At 37.2% G+C, this 22992-nt stretch overlaps 1 protein-coding gene across 1 annotated transcript in view; it reads right to left on the bottom strand.

Annotated features, from left to right (window-relative positions):
• LOC136254830 (uncharacterized) overlaps positions 1–22992 on the bottom strand; it is a 93650-nt gene that overhangs the window by 58085 nt on the left and 12573 nt on the right. Inside the window, exons 2-6 of the mRNA XM_066047588.1 lie at positions 17695–18639; positions 15242–15517; positions 12425–12721; positions 692–818; positions 584–627 (exon numbers count right to left, since the gene is read on the bottom strand). Coding sequence (XP_065903660.1) covers positions 584–627; positions 692–818; positions 12425–12721; positions 15242–15517; positions 17695–18627 — 1677 coding nt within the window. The 5' untranslated portion in view covers positions 18628–18639. The remainder of the gene's footprint in view (positions 1–583; positions 628–691; positions 819–12424; positions 12722–15241; positions 15518–17694; positions 18640–22992) is intronic.

The following is a 22992-nucleotide window of genomic DNA, read 5'->3' on the forward strand; positions in this document are numbered from 1 at the left end:
GACCGGCCCTGCAATAATAGGACATGTGGGCAAAACTACTTCCCATCACATATCTCAGTTGTAGGATGACATACCTGTATTAGTATGTATTCTGTAATTTTTATCATAATGCCAAGTGAATACTTTGAAGAGTTTCATGTGATGACCCCGGGTATTGGTAGCATCAGTTATAGTAAAGAACTTTGCAATGTCTATGTCATAATACCTGTTCAAAATCTTAAAGGTCTCAATGAGGTCACCACATTGGCATCAACGAAAGAAAGTGTACATACCTAAAGAGTTTAACCTGCGTTCATATGATAACTTTCCAAAGCCCTTGATCATCTTTGTGGCCTGTTTTTGGACTTTCTCCAGTGTGTCAAAATCTATAGTAAGACTGGAGCTCCAAATATATAAACAATATTCTGAATATTGGAGGGTCAAAAACTAATGATTAACTAGTTTATTTGATCTAGTGCAGAACATTGACAAAGATTTTCTGTATTTACAATGTAGAAACTATTGCACCTCTTTTTTACTGAGAAAAATGATACACGCATAGTACAGAAAAGAGTAAATTTCACTGCATAAAAATGATTCTTACTAAATTTTTGTATTCATGCTCCTCTTTCTTTTGATCAGCATTTTCTGTTTCAAATAAAAGATGCACTTTTAGTGGCTGCTTTTGATAATGGTGGAGCATTTTACTCACCATGTGGATCTAACTGTAACTGTGAATCATTGGGCTGTACTCCATCTGAAGTTGTAACTGTTTCATTTTTGTCAGCATCATCCTTTGGAGCTTGTTGGATAGTACTTTCATTTACATCTGCAACATTCTAAAATCGGAAAAAAACAACAAAACAACTGTAAGCCAATGTGCACATTGATACACCTAAAAATTAGGCCCCGGCCAATTATGCTTGATTAGGCCCTGGCCAATTGCATAATTTAAAGCATAATCCAACAAGTGAATGTACTACAGTATAATACTCTCAATAGCACCTTGATGTATTATATTGAAAAATGTCAAGTGATAATTAACCAATAGAATCAAGACACACAATAGTGTGTTGTGTTGTGTAGCCAAGTACAACCAGTGCAGGTGCACGACAGACAAGTGTGAATTTTACAGGAATCAAGAAAATGCTGTTTTCACGCATCCGTAGCTTGATAATTGCTGGACGGAAATTAATTATTTTTGCTGTGGAAACTCCCTTGGGGTGGGGCACATCTCTTTTCAAATTTTAGCTGTATCTGCCAAGCCATCACTGAAATATGTGCCTTCAAAGTTGTCTTAGTTTATTCGTATTTTTCTTATTATTCTTCTTCTTTACGCACCACTTAGAAACATTGCTATAACTCGTGCATGCTTTAGTTTATTTTCTTCAAATTTGGAGAGCTATAATAATGTAATGTAGCATGTTTACAGTTCAAATTTTGCACACTTTGGATAGAGAACAAGGGAATTATATGCAATTTTCAAAAAATTCTATAGCAATTTTTTGGTCATAGCCAAAGGGTAAACTGTTTGAAGAAATGACTTGAAAATCAGTCTGTACATGGAGTAACCATCGTAGTGCAAACCTTTTGCAGTTTGAAAGAAATTGCACTAACAGTCATGGAGATATAAAAAAAACTCCAGCCATATGTAAAATTCGCACCATCAAGTTTTGTTAATAAAAATTATACTTGCCACACCTACCAGGCAAACTAGTTAATGAAATCAGCTGAAATCACGTAGAGAGGTAGATAAATCATTTAGAGTGATCTTTCAGTGGTTTACAAGGAATCACATTAAAATCCACTTAGCTACACTATGAAAGTTAACTATTGTGTGATTCAGATACTCTAATAGTGCAGTCACCCTAATAGAACATTCAGCTGTGCAATAAGTCATTCTATTAGAACGTTCAGCTATAATGCAAGTCACCATGTAGAGAGTTCAGCTAACAAGTCACCCTGTAGAGAGTTCAACTACAAACAAGTCGCCCTAAGACAGTTCAGCAGCAAACAAACCACTATGTAGAGAGTTCAGCTACATTTCAAGTCACCCCGTAAAGAGCTCAGTAGAGATCAACTAGAAACATATCAATTTACCTGTAGAGAGATTAGCTAGAAACAAGCCACCCATAGAGAGAAACAAGTCACCCTATACAGAATCCAGCTGCATTCTGTAGAGTGTTTCAGCTAGAAATAAGCAACTCTGTGGAGAGTTCAGCTACAAACAAACTCTTTCAATAGAAAGATCAGCTAGAAGCAAGTTATCCTGCAAAAAGTTCAAATCCATTTGCAGTCACCCTATAAAGAGATCATAAATGTAGTAACCTTGTAAAGTAACCTACATTTCAAATCACCCTGTTGACAGATCACTCAAAACAAGTAACCTTGGGTGACTTGTTTCTACCAGATCTCTCTACAGGGTGATTCGTGTTAAGCTGATCTCCCTATAGGATGAATTTTTCTAGCTGATTTCTCTACAGTTTCCAGCTGAACTCTCTACAGGGTGACTTGTTACTTGCTGAACTCTCTACAGGGTGACTCGTTTCTACCAGATCTCTCTACAGGGTGATTTGTATTGAACTAATCTCTCTACAGGATGATTTGAAATGTAGCTTGTAGAGAAATCAGCAATTCACCCTGTAGAGATCAGCTAGAAACAAATCATTCTGTAGAGAAATTAGCTAGAAATAAGTTACCCTATAGACAGTTCAGCTGGAAACAAGTCACCCGTAGAGAGATCAGCTAAAAACAAACCATCTAGAGAGAATCCAGCTACTACATTTTGTGGAGTGACTCAGCTAGAAATAAGGGAGAGTTCAGCTACAAACAAACTCTTTCAGTAGAGAGATCTGCTAGAAGCAATTAAAATGCAAGTTATCCTGCAAATGGGTTCAACTACATTCCTGTAAAGAGAACAGCTAGAAACAAGTATAGCCTTGTAAAGAGCTAAGCTACATTTCAAATCACCATGTAGAGAGATCTGGTAGAAACAAGTCACCCTGTAGAGAGTTCAGCCAGTAAGAAGTCACCCTGTAGAGAAATCAGCTAGAAAAAATCACTAGTAGAAAGATCAGCTAGAAACAAGTCACCCTGTAGCGAGATCAGCTACATTTCAATCATCCTGCAGAAAGGTCAGCTTGAAACAAATCACCATATAGAAGGATCAGTTAGAAACAAGTAACCCTGTAGAGAGATCAGCTAGACACAAATCACCCTGTAGAAAGATCAGCTTGAAACAAATCACTCTGTTAAAATATTAATCAGAAACAATAAACAAGTCACCCCGTAGAGAGATCAGATAGAATGAAGTTTGCACCGTGTAGCACTACCAGAAAACAATGCCATGAAACATTAATGGATTATCCATGAACAGTAAAATAATCCTCATTAAGTGCCCTCACAGAATTGTTTGGGCACTGACTCCCTGACTATCAATTACCAGTGAAGTGGCCATTTGTGGGTACGTATGCTTTTGCCATTATACAGCAAGGAAGAGTATGAAAAACACCTCTGCAATCAATCTACTCACTATGGAAAATTAAATGCGATTCTCATGATAGTCAGTTGCACTGAAGCCATCTTACACATCAATACCTACATGTATGCTGTAGCAGAGAGAGAAATGGGACACAAATGAGGACAAAGGTATGTCTATGATTTATGTACTGTAGCATGTTGCAGTTGGCGAAGAGGCACATTATGGATCAAAGTAACATTGGACAGTGAAGAAATCAAGCCTGTATGTAGCTTTAACCATAGTTGAATTATGCTTGGCTAAAGCCATCAGTTAGTAATATTCACAGGAGCTTGTTGGAAAGGTTTGTGACCACTCTAAAGGCATTTTCAGGTATTAGTTCTGCCTAGCTAATGCTGCCAAGCTGGAAATATTATGCTGATTTTAGGGTGATACTGTATAGCTGGTAATTTTCGAAAGGTTTTTATTTTCGGATATTTCGAAGAGGCCCTTCTCTTCAAAAATAAATTCCCATGTCCGGTTTTTCTTCAAAATAAATTTCCACAAGTGAAAGCAATGATCCAACTTTCGGTGATTCGCTGGTGTATTCCTAGAGTTTTAGCTCAGTATTACTGATGATAATGGGTAAACTGTATCATTACTGTGCCAATAACCAGAAAATAGGTGATCCAGAATGGGAATTGATGCCGTCTACTCTAGAATCTATGCTAGCTACGATCGAGCATGATCGAGCCAGTGAATTACTCCACTCGAAACTCCCTCAGTCTTCTCTCCAGTGCACAGGGATTATTCCATCAGTAAGTCAGTTTTTGGCAAACATTCACGCATCTTCACAATTTGTGATACGAATTTCCCTTTATTTTAAATCCATCCGGACTTCGAAATATACACTCTTTGAAATTAAAATCCTTCGAAATTCAGATTTTGCTTCTGTGCAAAATTTTCTGTTTCGAAAATAACCCATTATACGGTATTATTCACCAGACCTTTGTGATTCCTATACAGTACTACCATACTGTATGGTACCAATACAAAAACAGTCAAGCTGGGGTGAAAAGTTGTAAAATCAACAGTAGCAACCAAGAAATGGTTGCAATGCTATGCACATTTGAAAATTAAAGCTTTGAATTTTATTTTAGCAACTACTCTTCGAAACTTTTCCCTTCAAAATTAACCTGTTATACAGTAGATGTCAGTTTTATTATAGCAAGCCCCAAAGCCACTTTTAACTTGTCTTTTTACTACAGGAATGAGAAATAGTGAAGATTGTACTGCCACTGTACAACTTTGCTGCACTGTAACTTCAAAAGTTCTTGGCTTCTAGAGCTGAAACTTTGGTTGACCATTCTTTTGGCTATATAGATAAATAAAATGTAATAAAATGGAATTCAAAAAACACACTATCATGAGGGATTCTTACAGATCCGGTCACATATACGTAAGCTACACAAAATAAATTTACAATATGGAAAATAAACTACAGGCGCTTAATAAAACGGTCACCACTTACAAATGCAGTATTCTACCAAAAATCGACTTAAACTGTCAAATTTTCCACAAAGAGGCGAATCCATTGTGGGTAAGTTTTGTCTTCCAGTCCCTTCTTACAACCAAGGCAAAGGTGAAAATATCAGATAACAAATTGGTTTTCCAACATGAGGCAGACTAATGCTCATATCTTCCATCTCCTTGGAATTGCTGACTTGAAACAAAGAGTTTTGAACTCCTCTTGCTTTGGGGATCATGATGCTATCAAGGTTTGTGCCATTATCACCTTCCTTCATTGCATTCAAAAATTTATGGAATCTTTTTAATTAAGTAAATATTTCACCCATTGCATTTATTGCATTCTACTATAAAATTAGGCTTGTGCTAAAATGTCAGACCAGCAATGCAGATCCAGAAACATTTTATTAAAATCAAAGTTTAGAAATTAGAGCCAAGATGAATGTTCTAATAGTCACAGAAACTTAATGTACTACAGTGTGGTTTTAGCTGAACATGCCACAGGGTGACTGTTATATAAAACCCTGGGACTTGTTCAAAGAACTTTTAGTAAAACCATTGTTCCGTCAGTTACAGTCAAGCTATATACATATCCTTAGTTAGATCACAGCGTATGTATTGTGCACCTGTATGGCAACCTTACCTTTTGAAGGACATCTCTAAAATCAAACAGCTTCAAAGTAGGGCAACCAATTCAAGACATGTCATGCGGCTCAAGAAGCCGGCGCGCCACACCGTGAGTATATTAACAGGAAGAAAGAAAATGCAATTTTCACACCTATGTAGCTCTGTGATCCCTAATTTGATTGGAACCAAATTTGCTACAGACGTGCTAGCTAGTTAGGGGAGTCCACATACCAACTTTGAAGAAAATCACTCCAGCCATTTCTGAGATACGAGCAAACATTTCGTTAATTTCTTTGTTTTTTTTCTTCTACTTCTTCATTTTGCACACTTCGCAAAATCTGCCATAAAACACAAATGCGTGCTCCAATCAGGCTGAAATTTGGCACACTTAAAGGGCTCATTAAGGCAGATCTCAGAACCAACTTTAGTAGAAATCCGATCATTCACGGAATTATGATAGATTATTCGCGTAAAATAAGGTCGAAGGTCTGTCACGGCCACAGGGTAAACCCCTTGAAGGAATGAGCTGAAAATTGCTATGTAGATGGAGTAACCATCGTAGGTAGGAGTGCCTTTTTGTGGTTTAAAAAGAATCGAGATAAAGACAAGGCAGATATGACACAAAACCCAACCTGTGTCACAATTATGCAATCGATTTTTATGAATAAAAATCTATTAGTTTTCACGCCTACCAGGCAAACCGCTTAGAGCAATGAGCTGAAAATCGGTGTGTAGCTGGAATAATCATCATAGAAAGTTCTTGCAGTAATACAGAAGAATCAGATTACAAACCACTGAGTTATGATTCGAAAGCCAACTACATGTAGCAAATGCGAGATTGAGATACTAAACAACAGTCACCCTAATAGAGCATTCAGGTACATTTATAACTTACTCCATTAAAGAATTATATTACATTGCAAGTTATTCTGTAGGGAGTTTAGTTACAAACAGTTAATCTTATAGACAATTCAGCTAGAAACAAGTCACCCTTTAGAGAGATCAGCTAGAAGAAATCACCTTATAGAGGGTTCAACTACAAAGAATCACCCTGTAGAGAGTTCAGCTGCAAACAAATCACCCTGTAGAGAGATCAACTAGAAGAAGTTACCTTGTAGAGAGATCAGCTAAAGCGGCACAAAATTCACCTGAATTTTCGATATTAAAATTTTTACCATTAACCTACCATCACAGCCATTTCTTGGCAGCCACCTTGGATTTCACATATTTTTTCATGATAGCCTTTTTGAGGGCTGCATTCCTTTTTTTTACAGCTTGGCTGTTTTGGATTAGATACATTTTACATGATTTCACCTCAGATTACAAAACACGGCTAATAAATCTAAATTTACTTCCCTTAATGCATACCTTCAAAATATCAGTTATAATGTTTTTCATCAACTGTCTAAAAAATTCAACCCCAAGCTTTGACATCAATTTTTACGTATCTTACTCAGTATTACAAGATCTAACTCAGTCAAGCCATACCATAACATATCCTTTACCAACAGATAGTGTCATTTTCATTTTAATCGAATTTGTTGGCTTTAGAACTCCCTGCCAATCATCAATATCAAGACACATGGTAGTGTGTCGTGCGGCCCAAGAAGCCGGTGCGCCACACCGTGAGTATATTTACAGGAAGAAAGTAAACGTGATTTTCACACCTTTGTAGTTCCGTGATTCTTTATCCGATTGAAACCAAAATTGCTATAGAAGTGCCGGCTAGATAGGGGAGTCCACATTCCAAATTTAAAGAAAATCGCTCCAGCCATTTCCGAGATACGAGCGGCCAAAGTTTGGGTTTTTTTTCTTCGCTTTTTTCTTCTTCTACTTCTTCTTTTCGCACACTTTGCAAAATCCGCCATAAAACACGAATGCATGCTCCAATCGGGCTGAAATTTGGCACACTTAAAGGGCGCATTAAGGCGAATCGCAGTACCACGTTTGGTAGGAATCCGATGAACAGTCACGGAGTTATGACCGATTATTAGCATAAAATAAGGTCGAAGGTCTGTCACGCCCACAGGGTAAACCGCTTGAAGGAATGAGCTGAAAATTGCTATGTAGATGGAGTAACTATCGTAGGAGTGTCTTTTTGTGGTTTGAAAGGAATCCAGTAAAAGGCCATCGGGATATGACACAAAACCCAACCTATGTCACAATTACGCAATCGATTTTTATGAATAAAAAAAACTATTAGTTTTCACGCCTACCAGGCAAACCGTTTAGAGCAGTGAGCTGAAAATCGGTGTGTAGCTGGAATAATTATCATAAAAAGTCATTGCAGTAGTACAGAAGAATCGGATTACAAACCACTGAGTTATGATTCCAAAGCCAACTACGTGTAGCATATGCGAGATCGAGATACTCTAATAGAACAGTCACCCTAATAAAGCATTCAGCTACGTTTATAACTTACTCCATTATAGAATTATATGACATCATAAGTTATTAGTTATTCTATAGGGAGTTCAGCTACAAACAGTTAATCTTATAAACAATTCAGCTACAAGCAAGTCACCCTGTAGAGAGTTCAGCTACAAATATGTTGCTGTAGAGATTCAGAACATTATAAGTCAGACTGAAGAGAATTCAACTATAAACAAGTCACCTTGTAGAGAGTTCAGCTACAACAAGTCACTCTGTAGAGAATTCAGCTACAAACAATCACCCTGTAGAGAGATCAGCTAGAAGAAGTCACCTTGTAAAGAGTTCAGTTACAAAGAAACCACCATGTAGAGAATTCAGCTATGAACAGATCATCCTGTAGAGAGTTCAGCTAGAAACAAGTCATCCTGTAGAGAGATCAACTAGAAGAAGTTACCTTGTAGAGAGTTCAGCTACAAAGAAACCATCATGTAGAGAGTTCAGCTGCAAACAAATCATACTGTGCAGAGTTCAGCTACAAACAAATCACCCTGTAGAGAGATCAGCTAGAAACAAGTCACCCTGTAGAGAAATTAACTAGAAGAAGTTACCTTGTAGAGAGTTCAGCTACAAACAAACCATCATGTAGAGAGTTCAGCTGCAAACAAATCACCCTGTAGTGAGTTCAGCTACGAAAGGATCACCCTGTAGAGAGTTCAGCTAGAAACAAGTCACCCTGTATAGAGAGATCAGCTAGAAGAAGTTACCTTGTAGAGAGTTCAGCTACAAAGAAACCATCAGGTAGAGAGTTCAGTTGCAAACAAATCACCCTGTAGAAAGTTCAGCTATGAACAGATCACCCTGTATAGAGGTCAGCTAGAAGGATCACCTTGTAGAGAGTTCAGCTGCAAACAAATCACCCTGCAGATAGTTCGGCTACAAACAACTCACCCTGTAGAGAGATCAGCTACAAACAGATCACCCTGTAGAAAGTTCAGCTACAAACAATTCACTCTGTAGAGAGATTAGCTAGAAGAAGTCACCTTGTAGGGAGATCAGCTACAAAGAAACTATCCTGTAGAGAAGTTCAGCTGAAAACAAATTGCCCTATAGAGAGATCAGCTAGAAGAAGTTACCTTGTAGAGAATTCAGCTACAAAGAAACCACCATGTAGAGAATTCAGCTATGAACAGATCATCCTGTAGAGAGTTCAGCTAGAAACAAGTCATCCTGTAGAGAGATCAGCTACAAATATGTTGCTGTAGAGATTCATAACATTACAAGTCACACTGAAGAGAATTCAACTATAACACCTTGTAGAGCATTCAGCTACAACAAGTCACTCTGTAGAGAATTCAGCTACAAACAAATCACCCTGTAGAGAGATCAGCTAGACGAAGTCACCTTGTAAAGAGTTCAGCTACAAAGAAACCACCATGTAGAGAATTCAGCTATGAACAGATCATCCTGTAGAGAGTTCAGCTAGAAACAAGTCACCTTGTAGAGAGATCAGCTACAAAGAAACCATCCTGTAGAGAGTTCAGCTGAAAACAAATTGCCCTATAGAGAGATCAGCTAGAAGAAGTTACCTAGTAGAGAATTCAGCTACAAAGAAACTATCATGTAGAGAATTCAGCTGTAAAAAAATCACCCTGTAGAAAGTTCAGCTACAAACAATTACCCTGCAGAGAGATCAGTTAGAAACAAGTCATCCTGTAGAGAGACCAGCTAGAAGAAGTCCCTTTGTATGTAGAGAGTTCAGCTACTAAAAACCACCCTGCAAATAGTTCAGCTACAAACAAGTCACCCTGTAGAGAGATCAGCTAGAAGAAGTTACCTTGTAGAGAGTTCAGTTACGAAGAAACCATCATGTAGAGAGTTTAGCTGCAAACAATTCACCCTGTAGAGAGTTCAGCTACGAACAAACCACCCTGTAGAGAGATCAGGTAGAAGAAGTCACCCTGTAGAGATATCAGCTAAATACAAGTTACCCTATAGGGATCAGCTACAAACAAATCACCCTGTATAAATATGTGTTGGAAACAAATCATCATGTAGTGAGTTCAGCTAGAAACAATGAGGGTTTCAGCTACAGTTCAGTTATGTATAAGAAGTCACCTTATGACCTATGGTATATGATTATCATTCATTGTTAAATATACAAATATTTTTAATCAGACAAAAAACTGTACACAATATTTCTTCCTTTGTTCCACAATCCATACAGAAAAGAAAAAAAATTAAAAGTAAACACCAAAGCCAGTTAATGGCTGGCTTTTTGGCTTGCAATACAAAAAGAAGTGATATCTAAACCAAAACAGCCAAGCTGTAAAAAAAGAGTGCTGCCCCCAAAAAGGCCAGGATGAAAAAAGATGTGATATCCAAGGTGGCGGCTTAGTTTATCTGCAGAGATTATTAAAAGACGATTAAAAACTTTTCTCTGGAATTATTTTATCACACACTTCAGTTCCGATGACCCACATAAATTCCATTACCTTTGTCCTTGTGGAAGTTGTGTCATCAATAGTCAACCCGTCATGAACTTTGATTACCTGTAGCTATATTAGTAACTTATACTCTAATTTATGTAATAGGTTTACTCACTGTAATTCTTATGTAAATAGAACTAATTTTAATTATTATAATTACTTTTGTTTTTGGACACACTGGCATCTTGCCATCAGTGCATTATCAAATCAATTATTTGTCACTGTAATATGTACATGCACACCCCTCTGTACATTTTGCACTGAAAAGCTTTAATAAATAAATAAATATACAGTATTATGTAGCTGCAAGGGTTACTTGTAACATACGTAACTGAGCTCTCTACAGGGTGACTCAACAGGGTGACTTGTTTTTAGGTGAACACTTTACAGGGGCACTTATTTGTACTGTAGCTGAACTATCTACAAGGTGATCTGTTTGTAGCTAAATTCTAGGGTGACTTGTTTGGAGCTGAACTCTCTACAGGGTGGCCTTGTAATATAGCTGGTTTTCTACAAGGTCACTTATACAAAGACGAACACTTTAATAGGATGACTTGTACATACGTAGTGACTGCTCTAATAGGGTTACTGTACTATTAGAGTATGAATCTTGATTGAATACTCCACAACACCATAAGCTACCATCATTCATCTATTTTTTGCTACTTTTTATTGCTTAGATATCTGCTTCATTCTTAAATTAATAATTTCTAATGAAATAGTTTGTTTAGTTATTTGTTATGCAGTAGCTACAGCTATGATATGCACATGTGCTTAGAATATCGAACATGACTGTTATATTAGGGTGACTGCTTCATTAGAGTATCTTGAGTGGGCCTCAGCCTAATGGGCTATATATAGGGGCATGGTCATGACACGCCTTATTTCACCATGTTACCAATAACCAATAAAAAGCATGTATCCAATGGTAAATTGTTATAAGTACTGTTGATCATTAAGAGACATGTTCCTTGGTCCAATTATACTAGATCGTAAAGGGGTGTGTAACTTGATTGCTATTGGCCCAGTCAGTTTGCAAAAGGTCCTATCATGCAAGTACAGTATTTACCTACTGTCTACCAGTAATGTACGTATCAGCATGAACACTTTAAATAAATTTATGGCTTCTAAGTAGAGGTGTACTGATATGGAATTTTCCGATATACTGATAACCGATAAATGTGACCAGATTTGCGAAAAGGGGTCTTCCACACACATCCAATTTGCCAACTTTGTCAATTCATAACTTCATATTGGAAAGAGCTATTGCCTGGATATTTGTTCAGAAAGTAAGCATCAACATAGCTGAATGATTTGTGAAATTTTCAGGTTAATGTTATTTGAGCAGTAAGCTATGGTCTTCCAAGAGTGGTTTTTAGAGGCATCATTATGGTGGGAAATATTGTCTATGCATAAATAGTACTACCATACTGTTTGATAATATTCTGACCAAACTATAAAAATCCATCTCAATCCACCACTACATATGTACTAGGGCTGAGCGATACTGCCATTTTAGTATCACGATCAATACTAAAGCCACTATTCACGATACTGAATAGTTCACGATACTTACAAATAAGTCAATCATAGCTGGTGCTACATTGCATATTGCTCAGCATTCCTGCAGGAAGTCCTTATAGGTGATAGCAAACTAGCCACTATCATCATTGTTTACAGTAACAGTTATTGTAACACATGCTTTGAGGTTGTTATGGTGTTCACACCTCTCTGCAGGGGAAACCAGATGGGTGGACTTAATCATTTACAAGGATTCTTAGCCTAGTACTGCATAACAAATGGATTTTTAATGACAGTAATGTACAGGCATGGTATCACGATAGTTAATAACAAAATATCGCGATATCGATACTTTCAAAATATTGCGATATATCGCTAAAACGGTAGTATCGCTCAGCCCTAATATGTACAGTAGTACAGTACATATAGTACAGTACATACATACAAATCTTACTGTTGCAGTAAGTTCACTTTCAAGCTCTCCGGTGTTCGGCTTTTCTCGAATGTTTATATCATCAGTTTGCACTGATTTCAAATTCAAATCTGATGTTCTTTCAAACGAATGCTCCTGTTTGAGTGGAACTTTTATACCAATATATTCAGCAAGTTGTGCTTTGTATTGATTAATTTCATCATTAGCTCTAGCTAGCTTTTCATTTAACATCGTTATATCCTCAGTTGCACTTTGAAGTGCTGTTTCTTTTTCTGCAGTAATTTGTGTAATCTTTTTTTCAAGCTCAACAAGCTCTGCCTGTGAAAGTTTTATACGATTTACATACGTATTACACACAATACACAATCGCAGATGGTTTGCAACCACAATTACATCCCTCAACAGCTTATGATTGGCTGATACCACTGGTAGAGTTTATACAGGAATTTGTGTGTAAGTGTTGTTTGGTGCACAATAGATCTCAACAATGAAACAAATATTGTTCAATGTTTTGATTAGGCAATCCTTGATAAGTAGCTTCACTATAGACATGAACACATTCCTCCACTGAGTAACAGGTGCATATATACATTTACTAAAATAATACCTGTACAAATCAGTGGCGAATCTAGAAAGTTTTTGGTAGTTTTGACAGAAACCCCCTTTCAGAATTTCACTTTTAAAAGTGATACTGGCTGAGTAAGCCATTATTCTGTTGTAAATAGCTCTTTGTCATAACAGTAACATTTAACTTACAGGATGTCTTTTTTTTCATCTCTTGAGGCCAACTAGATCAACTGCACAGCAGCTCGTCTTCTCACTCGAAAACTATTTTTCAGCTGCTTGCTTCTGTGTAAGTTCAAAATAAGAAAACGAGGGAAAAGAGACCCTGAAGAGAACTTAAAGCAAGGAAAAACCATTATCCTTTTCGATAAAAGAGATAGAGCAAGTAAGAATGTCTATTTAAATGGTAGCACAATAGTGCACAATAGTGTAGCTAAATAGCTATACTACAGGTTTTGGCAATTGCAATCGTCACTTTGGCGATTGAATTTGTCACTTTGGAAATTGAATTCGTCACTTTGGCAATTGAATTCGTCACTTTGGCAATTGAATTGATCACGTTGGCACAAGAGTTTGTCATAATTAGATTGTCTTCAAGAAAGCAACCGCTCGTCACAAAGTGAATCATTTTCACCATGGAGAGTTACACTTGAGACACCAGAAAGTAATTGAAGCTGGTTGTATGCGCTGTCTGGCAAGTTAATAGCTTGTTCGCAAGTGATCACGCCCATCGCTAATGGCGTAGTACAGTTGCGAATGTTGCTGAAGAAGTTGTAATGGAAGAATTTTCACCTTATAAAGAGTTATTTACTACAGTTGTACCTGAACAGGATCTTGTAGCAGCTGCTACATCATATTTTCTCCAGCTGCCAATCTTGTTACGGACGAATTATAATGCCAAAGCGACGAATTCAATTACTAAAGTGACGAATTCAATTGCCAATGGGAGAAATTCAATTGCCAAAGGTACGAATTCAATCACCAAAGTGATGAATTCAATTGCCAAAACCTGTAATATAGCTACTAATGTATAATGGCTTTATAATACACCTCCCAGAACCCACATTCAAAAATCCTAGATCCGCCACTGCAAATCTAGTATTGCACATGAATTTATACATACATACAGTATGTATATAGTATGTTCATAGTGCATATGTGACCGTCTCAGCAAAAACCTGACTTGTTCACACAGGCATGCGTATTAAGAAAATCGAAATTTAAAAATAATTCGTAAAATTACGCATGCTACAAAAAAAACTACGTAAGTTTTTATTGGGCCAGTACTCAAAGAAGTAAGACTCAAATCGATTAAAACTATATACCATCTAATTTGCCTGTTCATGAAGAGTTTGAAAATCTTTGTTTCGTTTCTCTAGCTCCAACAGTATGCGTGTCACATGCATTTGTTTATGATGTAGTAAACGTAAACAATATTATCATTGTTTCTTCTACAAAACCACCTTCATATCCATATGCTCAAGTATCTACAGGGCTAATACTATACTTTGGTTGATGTGCTGATCCATGGTGAACGTTTTAAGCCAAATTGCAATGTTGTGGACTAATTCAAATAGAAGTTATGGCTGCAAATGTAAGTGCCTGTAGTTTATTTTCAGTATAGTCACTGTACAAATCAATTTCCTTGCTATTCCTACTGTCTATTGCTATAATTCCAAACCTACACAGCACAGAAGGCTGAAACTTTAGTGGTCCATTCCTTGGACACTGCTGATATTGCTGAGTGAATAAAGTTATTATTTTAATTGTGCGAACAAGTCAAGTTTTTGCTGAGACGGTCACATATATCTATGATCACATGAAGCTTTGTTCTATAAAATTTTGGTGAACCTACACATACGTACCACATCAAAGTGGCATTATTTAGTCATTCACTCAATCAGTCAGTCAGCAGAAAATTTGACTGAATCAAAATTTTGAAGAAAAAAATTGAACAAACCTACTGGAAGTGTGTCGGTTCATAGTGGAGGCACTTGTGAGCTTGTTTACACCTAACCTATACTAACAAGGTATTGTGAGGTTGATTTCTGGTTAATATATTTGCGAGAAAGTGTAAGACTCCATGATCCCTAATATATAGACCACCATACTGTATTACCTTGTGGTCACCACTAACTACATTATATAATACTATTGCAACACTCAACAATATTATTATGTGTGTTTCCATACACAGTATGCATGCTGGTATCATTATAAGAGAGCTAATAATAGTTTAATATAGCCATTAATACTGATTAACAAAAACCTTACTGCATATCTGTTCTTGAGTGTTGTTATTACTTTATCAGCATCAGCCAATTTTTCATTCAAGCTACATATATCTTCAAGGGCTTTCTCTTTTTCAGAGGACACTTTTGCAATATCTTCTTTGCATTGATTGAGTTCAGCTTTGTACTGAATGATTTTTTCACCACCACTATTAAGCCTTTCATTTAAATTAGCCACATCTTGATATGCTTGCTGAGCTATATTATCTTTTTCAGCAGAGACTTGCGCAGTCTTTTCTTCTGACTGTAAAAGGCTTTCCTGTGACAATATTGTTTCAATAGTACTTTTTTCTTAATAATATGGAGCACTTTTACATTAAATGTAGATTTAACAGCAACAAGCATCAGATATGTGCTGTACATACATGTATCACTTTCATACCTCCCCACCTGGGCTACATTCGCAATGTCTGAATGTAGTCCAGCTTACAACTGGGCAGTAACTATAATCAATTTTGGGGATCCATTAACATTCACATGATTAGTATATATGACTTGGAATTGGCCATGAAAACCACTCAGATGGAAAGTTTTTCATTATCCTTGATACCTAAAGGGTTGAAAACATTGGGCTAAGGTGAGAACTAGTGCCATTATAGCAAGCATTTCTGCACGTTTTTGAATATGGACCATGCCCACATTACTGATTACACACAATTAACACTCTACATGAAGTAACCATTCTACAAGCAAGCTTACATACCATCTAGGCCTTTAGTAAACATGGCAATTGTGCCATAAATGATTTGACAACACTGATAAACTTGCATAACCAAAATTCTCTTGATATGTCTCTGGGATATGGCCATTCATCATAGCCAAGCCTAGTCAAAATATACCAGCTGCTGACCCATAATCAAAACTTTCAAGCATACATATAATATGTAATCCAGTGGTTGCACTTGTATTGGCTTTGATGATTGATTGCCCAGTGCAGGTTATTAGCTTGCTGTGGATCAGAAGGAGAAAGAAGATTTAGTGGAATGGCAAAAATGGCAAAATTGGTAGAAACAGCAGAATCATCATTTGTGACCAGATTTTAAAAACCAATCCAAATCGCACGTCAGGAAAAATCAAACTAACAACTCCAGTGGATAGCTACACTATGGTACTAATAGTTTTGACCCTCACTACTACTCAAACTACTCGAGGCTGGTTTCAACAGATGTTTTTTCTGGATGGTGTGTAGAGCTCGAATGGTGGTTTCTGGTCTTATGGAGGACCTGGCTTGGCAAGAACCACTGGTTTACTGGTGGACAGCCTCGTAATGTTGGTCAGATGTTTTTTTGTATTGATTTTGCTACATATCAGCCACTAAGGAGCCAGCATAGCCCTGTAATCTTGTGTCTGGACTCCAAACGTGGTCTGCCTCCATTTTGAAGTCTATCCCTTGTCCACCCCGCCACCCCCCACCCCTTTGTTAGCACTTGTGATACTACTTCACTCATCCAACTGCTCAGATTTTCTATCTTATTTGGCGGGAAACTGTACAAGCAGCTACAAGTACTGGAAGTGGTCTGAAAGGTAATAGATTGATGCATCTTTTGTGTAAATTTCATACGTATGCTTGCTATCCTTGGCAAGTTATGCTGACTTGAATTCTTTAAAACCATTCTTCTAATGTGCAATTTGGATCGTTTTTCCAATTTCCAGTCACATTTACAGATTATGGACAGCCTTAGAATGCCCACTACCAGCTAGCTACTCACTGTTACATATATAAATACAGCTACATAAAACTGACCACGATTGAAGCACATGGGTCTTTTAATGCTGATTTTCTGTTTTCTTGCAGCTTAACATCAGCTGTGGCAATTAATTCTTAGTGTGTAGTCTTATCTCAAACCTCATCGATTATCAACAAACCATATTTTGAAGCGCATATTACTAGAAGTACCTCAAAAGGGGCGCTTATGACTGAAAATCTGCAAATGCCACCCCGAGAAAATAGAGTTTGGCCATGCAAGACTAAGCCTTTTAACACCAATTGCTCTGTAATTCAAAACGTGGTGATCAGTCACATATTGTAAGTTTAAGAACATTCTAGAATGCCCTTATGGCATGTTTGGTACCTAGCTATAAGGCGCTTCTAGTAACGTGCGCTTTAAAATACGGTGTGTTGATGATTGATGAGGCTCAAAATATGATTGCCATCTTTACCACAGATGATGGTAAGCTGCAAGAAGACAGAAAATCTGGACTACAAAGACCATGCGCTTGAATCGTGGTGAGTTCCATGTAGCTGTATTCATATATGTAACAGTGAGTAGATAACTAGTAGTGGGTGTTCTAAGGCTGTCCATAATCTGTAAAAAAACAATTGTAGCTGTAGCACGGGACGTTCAGCTGATATGAATGCCCTCATTCCCATGATACAACTATTACATGTGCTATAGTACGTACATATGTTATCGCTACTGTACAGTATGTACATACCTGCATTTCCATGAGACGTTGTTTAAACTTTGACAGAACAATTTGTAATGCCTCTTCTTGTAGTTCTGGTGCTATCTCTTTGATTACTTTGTATACTTCATCAATTTCAGGACGTTTCTTTGGAACATCTCTAAGACATTTCACTACCAAGGCTTTCAACTCTGGAGGACCTTGAAATTTTATAATGTATCTTTCACGGCGTTCAGTTTCTAACAGAGCAATTTTTCTGCCTGTTTCTTCATCTATGAATGTTTCACCTTTGGGCTCAGGCCATTCGTGGCTGATCACATGGAGTGAAACACACCCAAATGAAAATATATCTACTGGTTTTCCATAACGTGGAGAGGGCTGTAATGCTTCTGGTGGCATAAACACAACAGTTCCTGGAGTTTGAGTGTGTGTTTTAGCAAACTTGGGATCAATCATTTTGGCAACACCAAGGTCAGCAATTTTTGCAATGAAACTATTGGTCAGTAAAATGTTATTAGATGAAAGATCTCTATGAATGATATCCAAGGTGTGCAGATAATGGAGTCCTTTTGCTATGTCATGAAGGATAGATATTTTTTTAGCAAATGGAACTTCGTCCACTTTTGTATCATCTAAATATTTGGTCAAACTGGTGTGCATCTTTTCCATCACAAGCCATGGTAGGGCAGAATCTTCACTGGGATAGTACACACCTAGGAACTGGACAACGTTTGGATGAAATAGTTTACTGCACTGTACACATTCCTGTAAAAATTTTTGCTTTAGCACCTCCAGTCCAGCTGGGCTAGCAAAGTCAATCAAGTTCTTGTGCAGTTCTTTGGCAGCACATGATGAAGTAACTTCCAAGACACGCCCATATGCTCCATGGCCTATTACTTTTTTTTCACCATTAGGTAAACTAATACCATTAAGTTCAAATGATTTCAAATTACTTTTATTCATTTTCACTGGATCCTACATATCAATGAAATACACAACACATTAAGATATAATGTGAACTTCAACATAATAGATTATGTACAGCTTTTGCAATGCTTGAAATGATTTTTTTTAACCATCAGGAAAATTTCTGGACATATGTAGAATTGTCAGGGATTTAGTTAATTTGTATGGCAGACATAGCTGAAATTATGCAAGTAACATTGTGCATGCTAAAATTAGGGGGGTCTGGGGGCATGCCCCCTCAGGAAATTTTTCAAAATTTGATGCTCTGAGATGGCATTTTGGGCAAAATTTATGATGTAACAATGCCCTTACCTGTCTATAGCACTTCACTTCATATAATTATAAATAATAGAATGTACTTAAACAATAACTTTTAGATTTCATGCTTCTTGTTTCCATATACAGCTATTCCAAGGAACTCCCTGCTAACAATAACACTACGTATGTTGATTTGAACAATGATATTTTGTTCCATAATAATGTAATTGTTATGTTTTGAACAATACGTCAATGGCTATTTCAGCTGTGCCCTGGTACACGTTCCCAGTTTACAGCTGGGTGGCTGGAGTGAAGTTTCTTGCTCAAGTAAACAACATAGTTGTAGAAAGTACATGCTCGAGCATTGAACCTGGGACCTTTTGATCACCAGGTGGATGCCCTACCACCTGGGCTACTACTGTTTCTTACTAGCAGGCACTGCTAACAATGAAGAAGAACTCTTAAAACAGCCTGAATCTAGGTCTGAACTACTTGCTACCATGTCATGCCATTGTGCCTAGAAAATTAAAAACCAGTCAAACCTGTTCATAGTTTAGGGACCTGTTTACATACTGGGCCTGCATATTTTGCACCTCAAAAATTTAATTGCTCAAATATGACAAGCGACTATGGGAGTAACTATGAAAGATGATGTTCCACGCAGGGGAAGCACTAAACGGTGCAACGAGGTGAGTATTAAATAATACGTACATACATACAAGGGCTGCACCGATTCCATCTTTTACCGATACTTCAAATACCAAGTACTCAGCTGGGAAGTATCTGCAAGTACAAGTACCGATACCAAGTACCTTAAAGTAGCTACTTCATAGTGCACACATTTATTATATAGTGCATTTCATGGTATTCTTGTACACGTTTTCAGTATGGTTCATGTTTATAATGAAGTAGCCAATCAAGATTCACAAAGAAGGAAGTCACTGAAATGCAAACTAGTGGATATTCCAGTATTCTTCTGGAGAAGTGTAGATAAAATCATAATGGTGCTTACAAAAACACAAAAATATTCTAATACACATCTACCTGACTGCTCTACTAGAGTTATTGACTGTTTTATAAGAGTATATCGATTTTTTTCTCAGTAATGTGTTTTCACACGTAGGTTCAACATAGACCAGTAATTTTTCCGGTAGTTAGCTATTAGTGTTATACTTGATGCTTTTAGGCGTCCACTGTGCTAGTAAAATAAGCAAGTACAAACAAACGTTATTTTATTCTCCGGCTCGCACGTGATAAGAATCGATATCTGCAACAATATAATGGCTGATTCCGATACTTCATAAAAACAGCAGTATCGGTTCGATACCAATACCAAAATCGGTGCAGCCCTAATACATACATATCTATGGTACAATGCATGCAAACCACAATTTTACTGTCCGGGTTTTTTAATCCGGACATTTAAATTCAGACTCTGAAATTCCACAAATTACCAGAAATTCACCAGTTGCCGGACGTTATTTCACGCACTGCTATGCAACCACCTTGACATTAATTTTAATGGACACTATCACATGGACAACATTATCACTTGAATGTGGGTGGTTGTTATGTATGGTGGCTTGGAATCATGAATGTTTACTGGATTTTACCGAACCTGGTACATAGATCTAGAGTTTATTTACACCACTTTAAGGTGCATTTTCCTGTCAAGTTTATTTATTTATTAGGGATGTATGGGTATATAAGTTTCTGATTCTCAAAATATGCCCTGTTTTGGACAGCATTTTGTGTGGGCAATAATATCACAGATGGTAGTAATAGGGGTGGTGGATGGGATTAATAGCTACAGGAGTATTAAATGGACCAAGAAGATAAGTGGAATCCAGAAGTTTAATTTAGACTCTCCTTGGACCCTCCTTCCACTATATTTACTTCCAAATGAAGCAGAACACAACTGGTAAGCACTCTGAAGCTTCCACAGTCACTATACACACTATTCCAACAAAGCCATGGCCATAGAATAGTGCCAAACATCCACTTGTGGCTTTCACAGGGTCTGATAAAAACTTCTGCAGAAACCAGACTCACCAGTTTCTGAAGAAAAGACAGAGTGGAATATAATAGAGTAGTAGGCCAGCAATCCATTTCTGGTGGTAAAGGTATGAGTTTGCTATTGTATGTGTGGAAGCTGGGTTATCTGAAATTCAGAGACTATCACTTGCTAAACAGGATTTAATCAACAATGAATATGAGAAAAAAAGTGTAAGAAAAACATAGGATATCATAAGCTACGTATGTAATTGTAGTAGCAATCACTGCAACACATACATGCATTGTTTAAACAAGGGGGTAATATTAACTGAAATTAAAAGATAATCCCTAATTCAGTCATGCTGGTTTATTGCTAAGCTAAATAATTATTTACGATTACATTCACAATTCGGATGATGATCCTACTTGTTTGAATACTTTTGCTGCAATGATCCCACCACAGAAGCTTGTAGCATAAGCAATCATTTATTGGACTGCCTCAATTACTGGAAATGCATACTTCAATTATCAGACAGGTGTTATACTAATAAAAACAGTGGAATTCCATGGTACAAAGAAGTGGCATGGTTGACAGTGTGTTATGTTTGTTAAAGGTTGTAATTCTACTGACAAAGGAATGGACAAAGGTCAACAGTTCGTGTAACTTCCGTACTGTAGATTTGGGACTGTTTTTAGAAGCGAGTTCAGCCTGCACCATCAATGGTGCTCTCTTATTGTCACTTTGAAAGCCCATGACAGTGTACTGTTAATTTCTACTTCAATATTAGTCACCAATCAATAAAGGAAACAAGCCAAGCCATGATCAAGGCCAGCAGTCACTGACACATCCACAGAAAAACATGGTACGTTTAGTGTTGAACTTTCCAGTTGAACTGGCATAACCTAAGATAACATGGCGGCTTTAATGAAGGTAAAGATCAGTGAAAATGTAGCCAAAATAGTGTACTACCATCTAGCCAACTGTTGAGAAGTATAGGGAACCTATAATAGTCATGAGTTTAAGTATGCCACCATGCTTTCCCTACAAAGTATCTAGAAATTACCAAGAGATCAAGAACAGACTCAAGAGAAGGATATAAAGTTGGTTGGGAGCTGGTTTTTCCACTATTAAATACTGCAAAACCCTTAAATGACCACTGTGTTTTTAATTATCAAGCAATTTATGTATGCATTTTTACCAAAAAAATGTTGCTCACACATTATGTGACCTGACGTGCAGGAAATTTTGCATGGATGTTGGTTAGTCCTTCGTGAATACACAGAACTTTTTTTCAGATTTTTGTGAGGTTCCAGCACGAGGCCATGACCAGCCATTGGATCATTGTCTGACAATTGAAACATGCAAGCCTATGAAGTTCAGGTGATTGAGCCATGTTACTTTGACTTTCCATGTTTTAGCTGTTAAGAGAAGCACCTCTTGACACAAACTTGGTGCACAGGAAGACAAAGTTAAGTGGAATAAATCTGCCAAAAATCGTGCTCCAGGAATATTCTGACAAGAAGGGACATGCGGCGGGAATAAACATTCCGTTGATTAGTTGCTTAAACTATTGCCTTACACTTGTAAATTTTGCAACATCATTCATCAACAATCAACTTCTATATATGACCTAATTTTAGAAACCATCGATATACACACATTTATCAAAATTCATTTTATTGGTTCTTTGTTGTCTACAGGGACAGAGGAATGGATTGACTAAGTTTCAGCTTCATAAGACAAGCAGTGTGTGAAATACAGCAGTAGACACCTGGTTGAACGAATAAATCTATATGTACAGAAGACATCAAGAAAATAATTTACAGACGCATATATAAACTACTATAACTTACTGATACAACGGCATATGGAGTTGAATCTTTGCTCATTGCATTTACATGAAGTTGTGCATCCACCAAGAGATAGTTTTTGCCAAAGATATTCTTCTGTGATCCGGAAGGAAGGCAGGCAAATTAATTGAAGAAAAATCATCGTAAAATCTTTCGTCACCATAACGTAAACAAACATCCGTAACTCAGAAATCCACCTGAGAAGGAAGATGAAACAAGAATTTTTGAACTCCCTATGAATAGAGGAACATGATGATA

This window comes from Dysidea avara, chromosome 4 (assembly GCF_963678975.1).
Source record: "Dysidea avara chromosome 4, odDysAvar1.4, whole genome shotgun sequence".
Classification (NCBI taxonomy): domain Eukaryota; kingdom Metazoa; phylum Porifera; class Demospongiae; order Dictyoceratida; family Dysideidae; genus Dysidea; species Dysidea avara.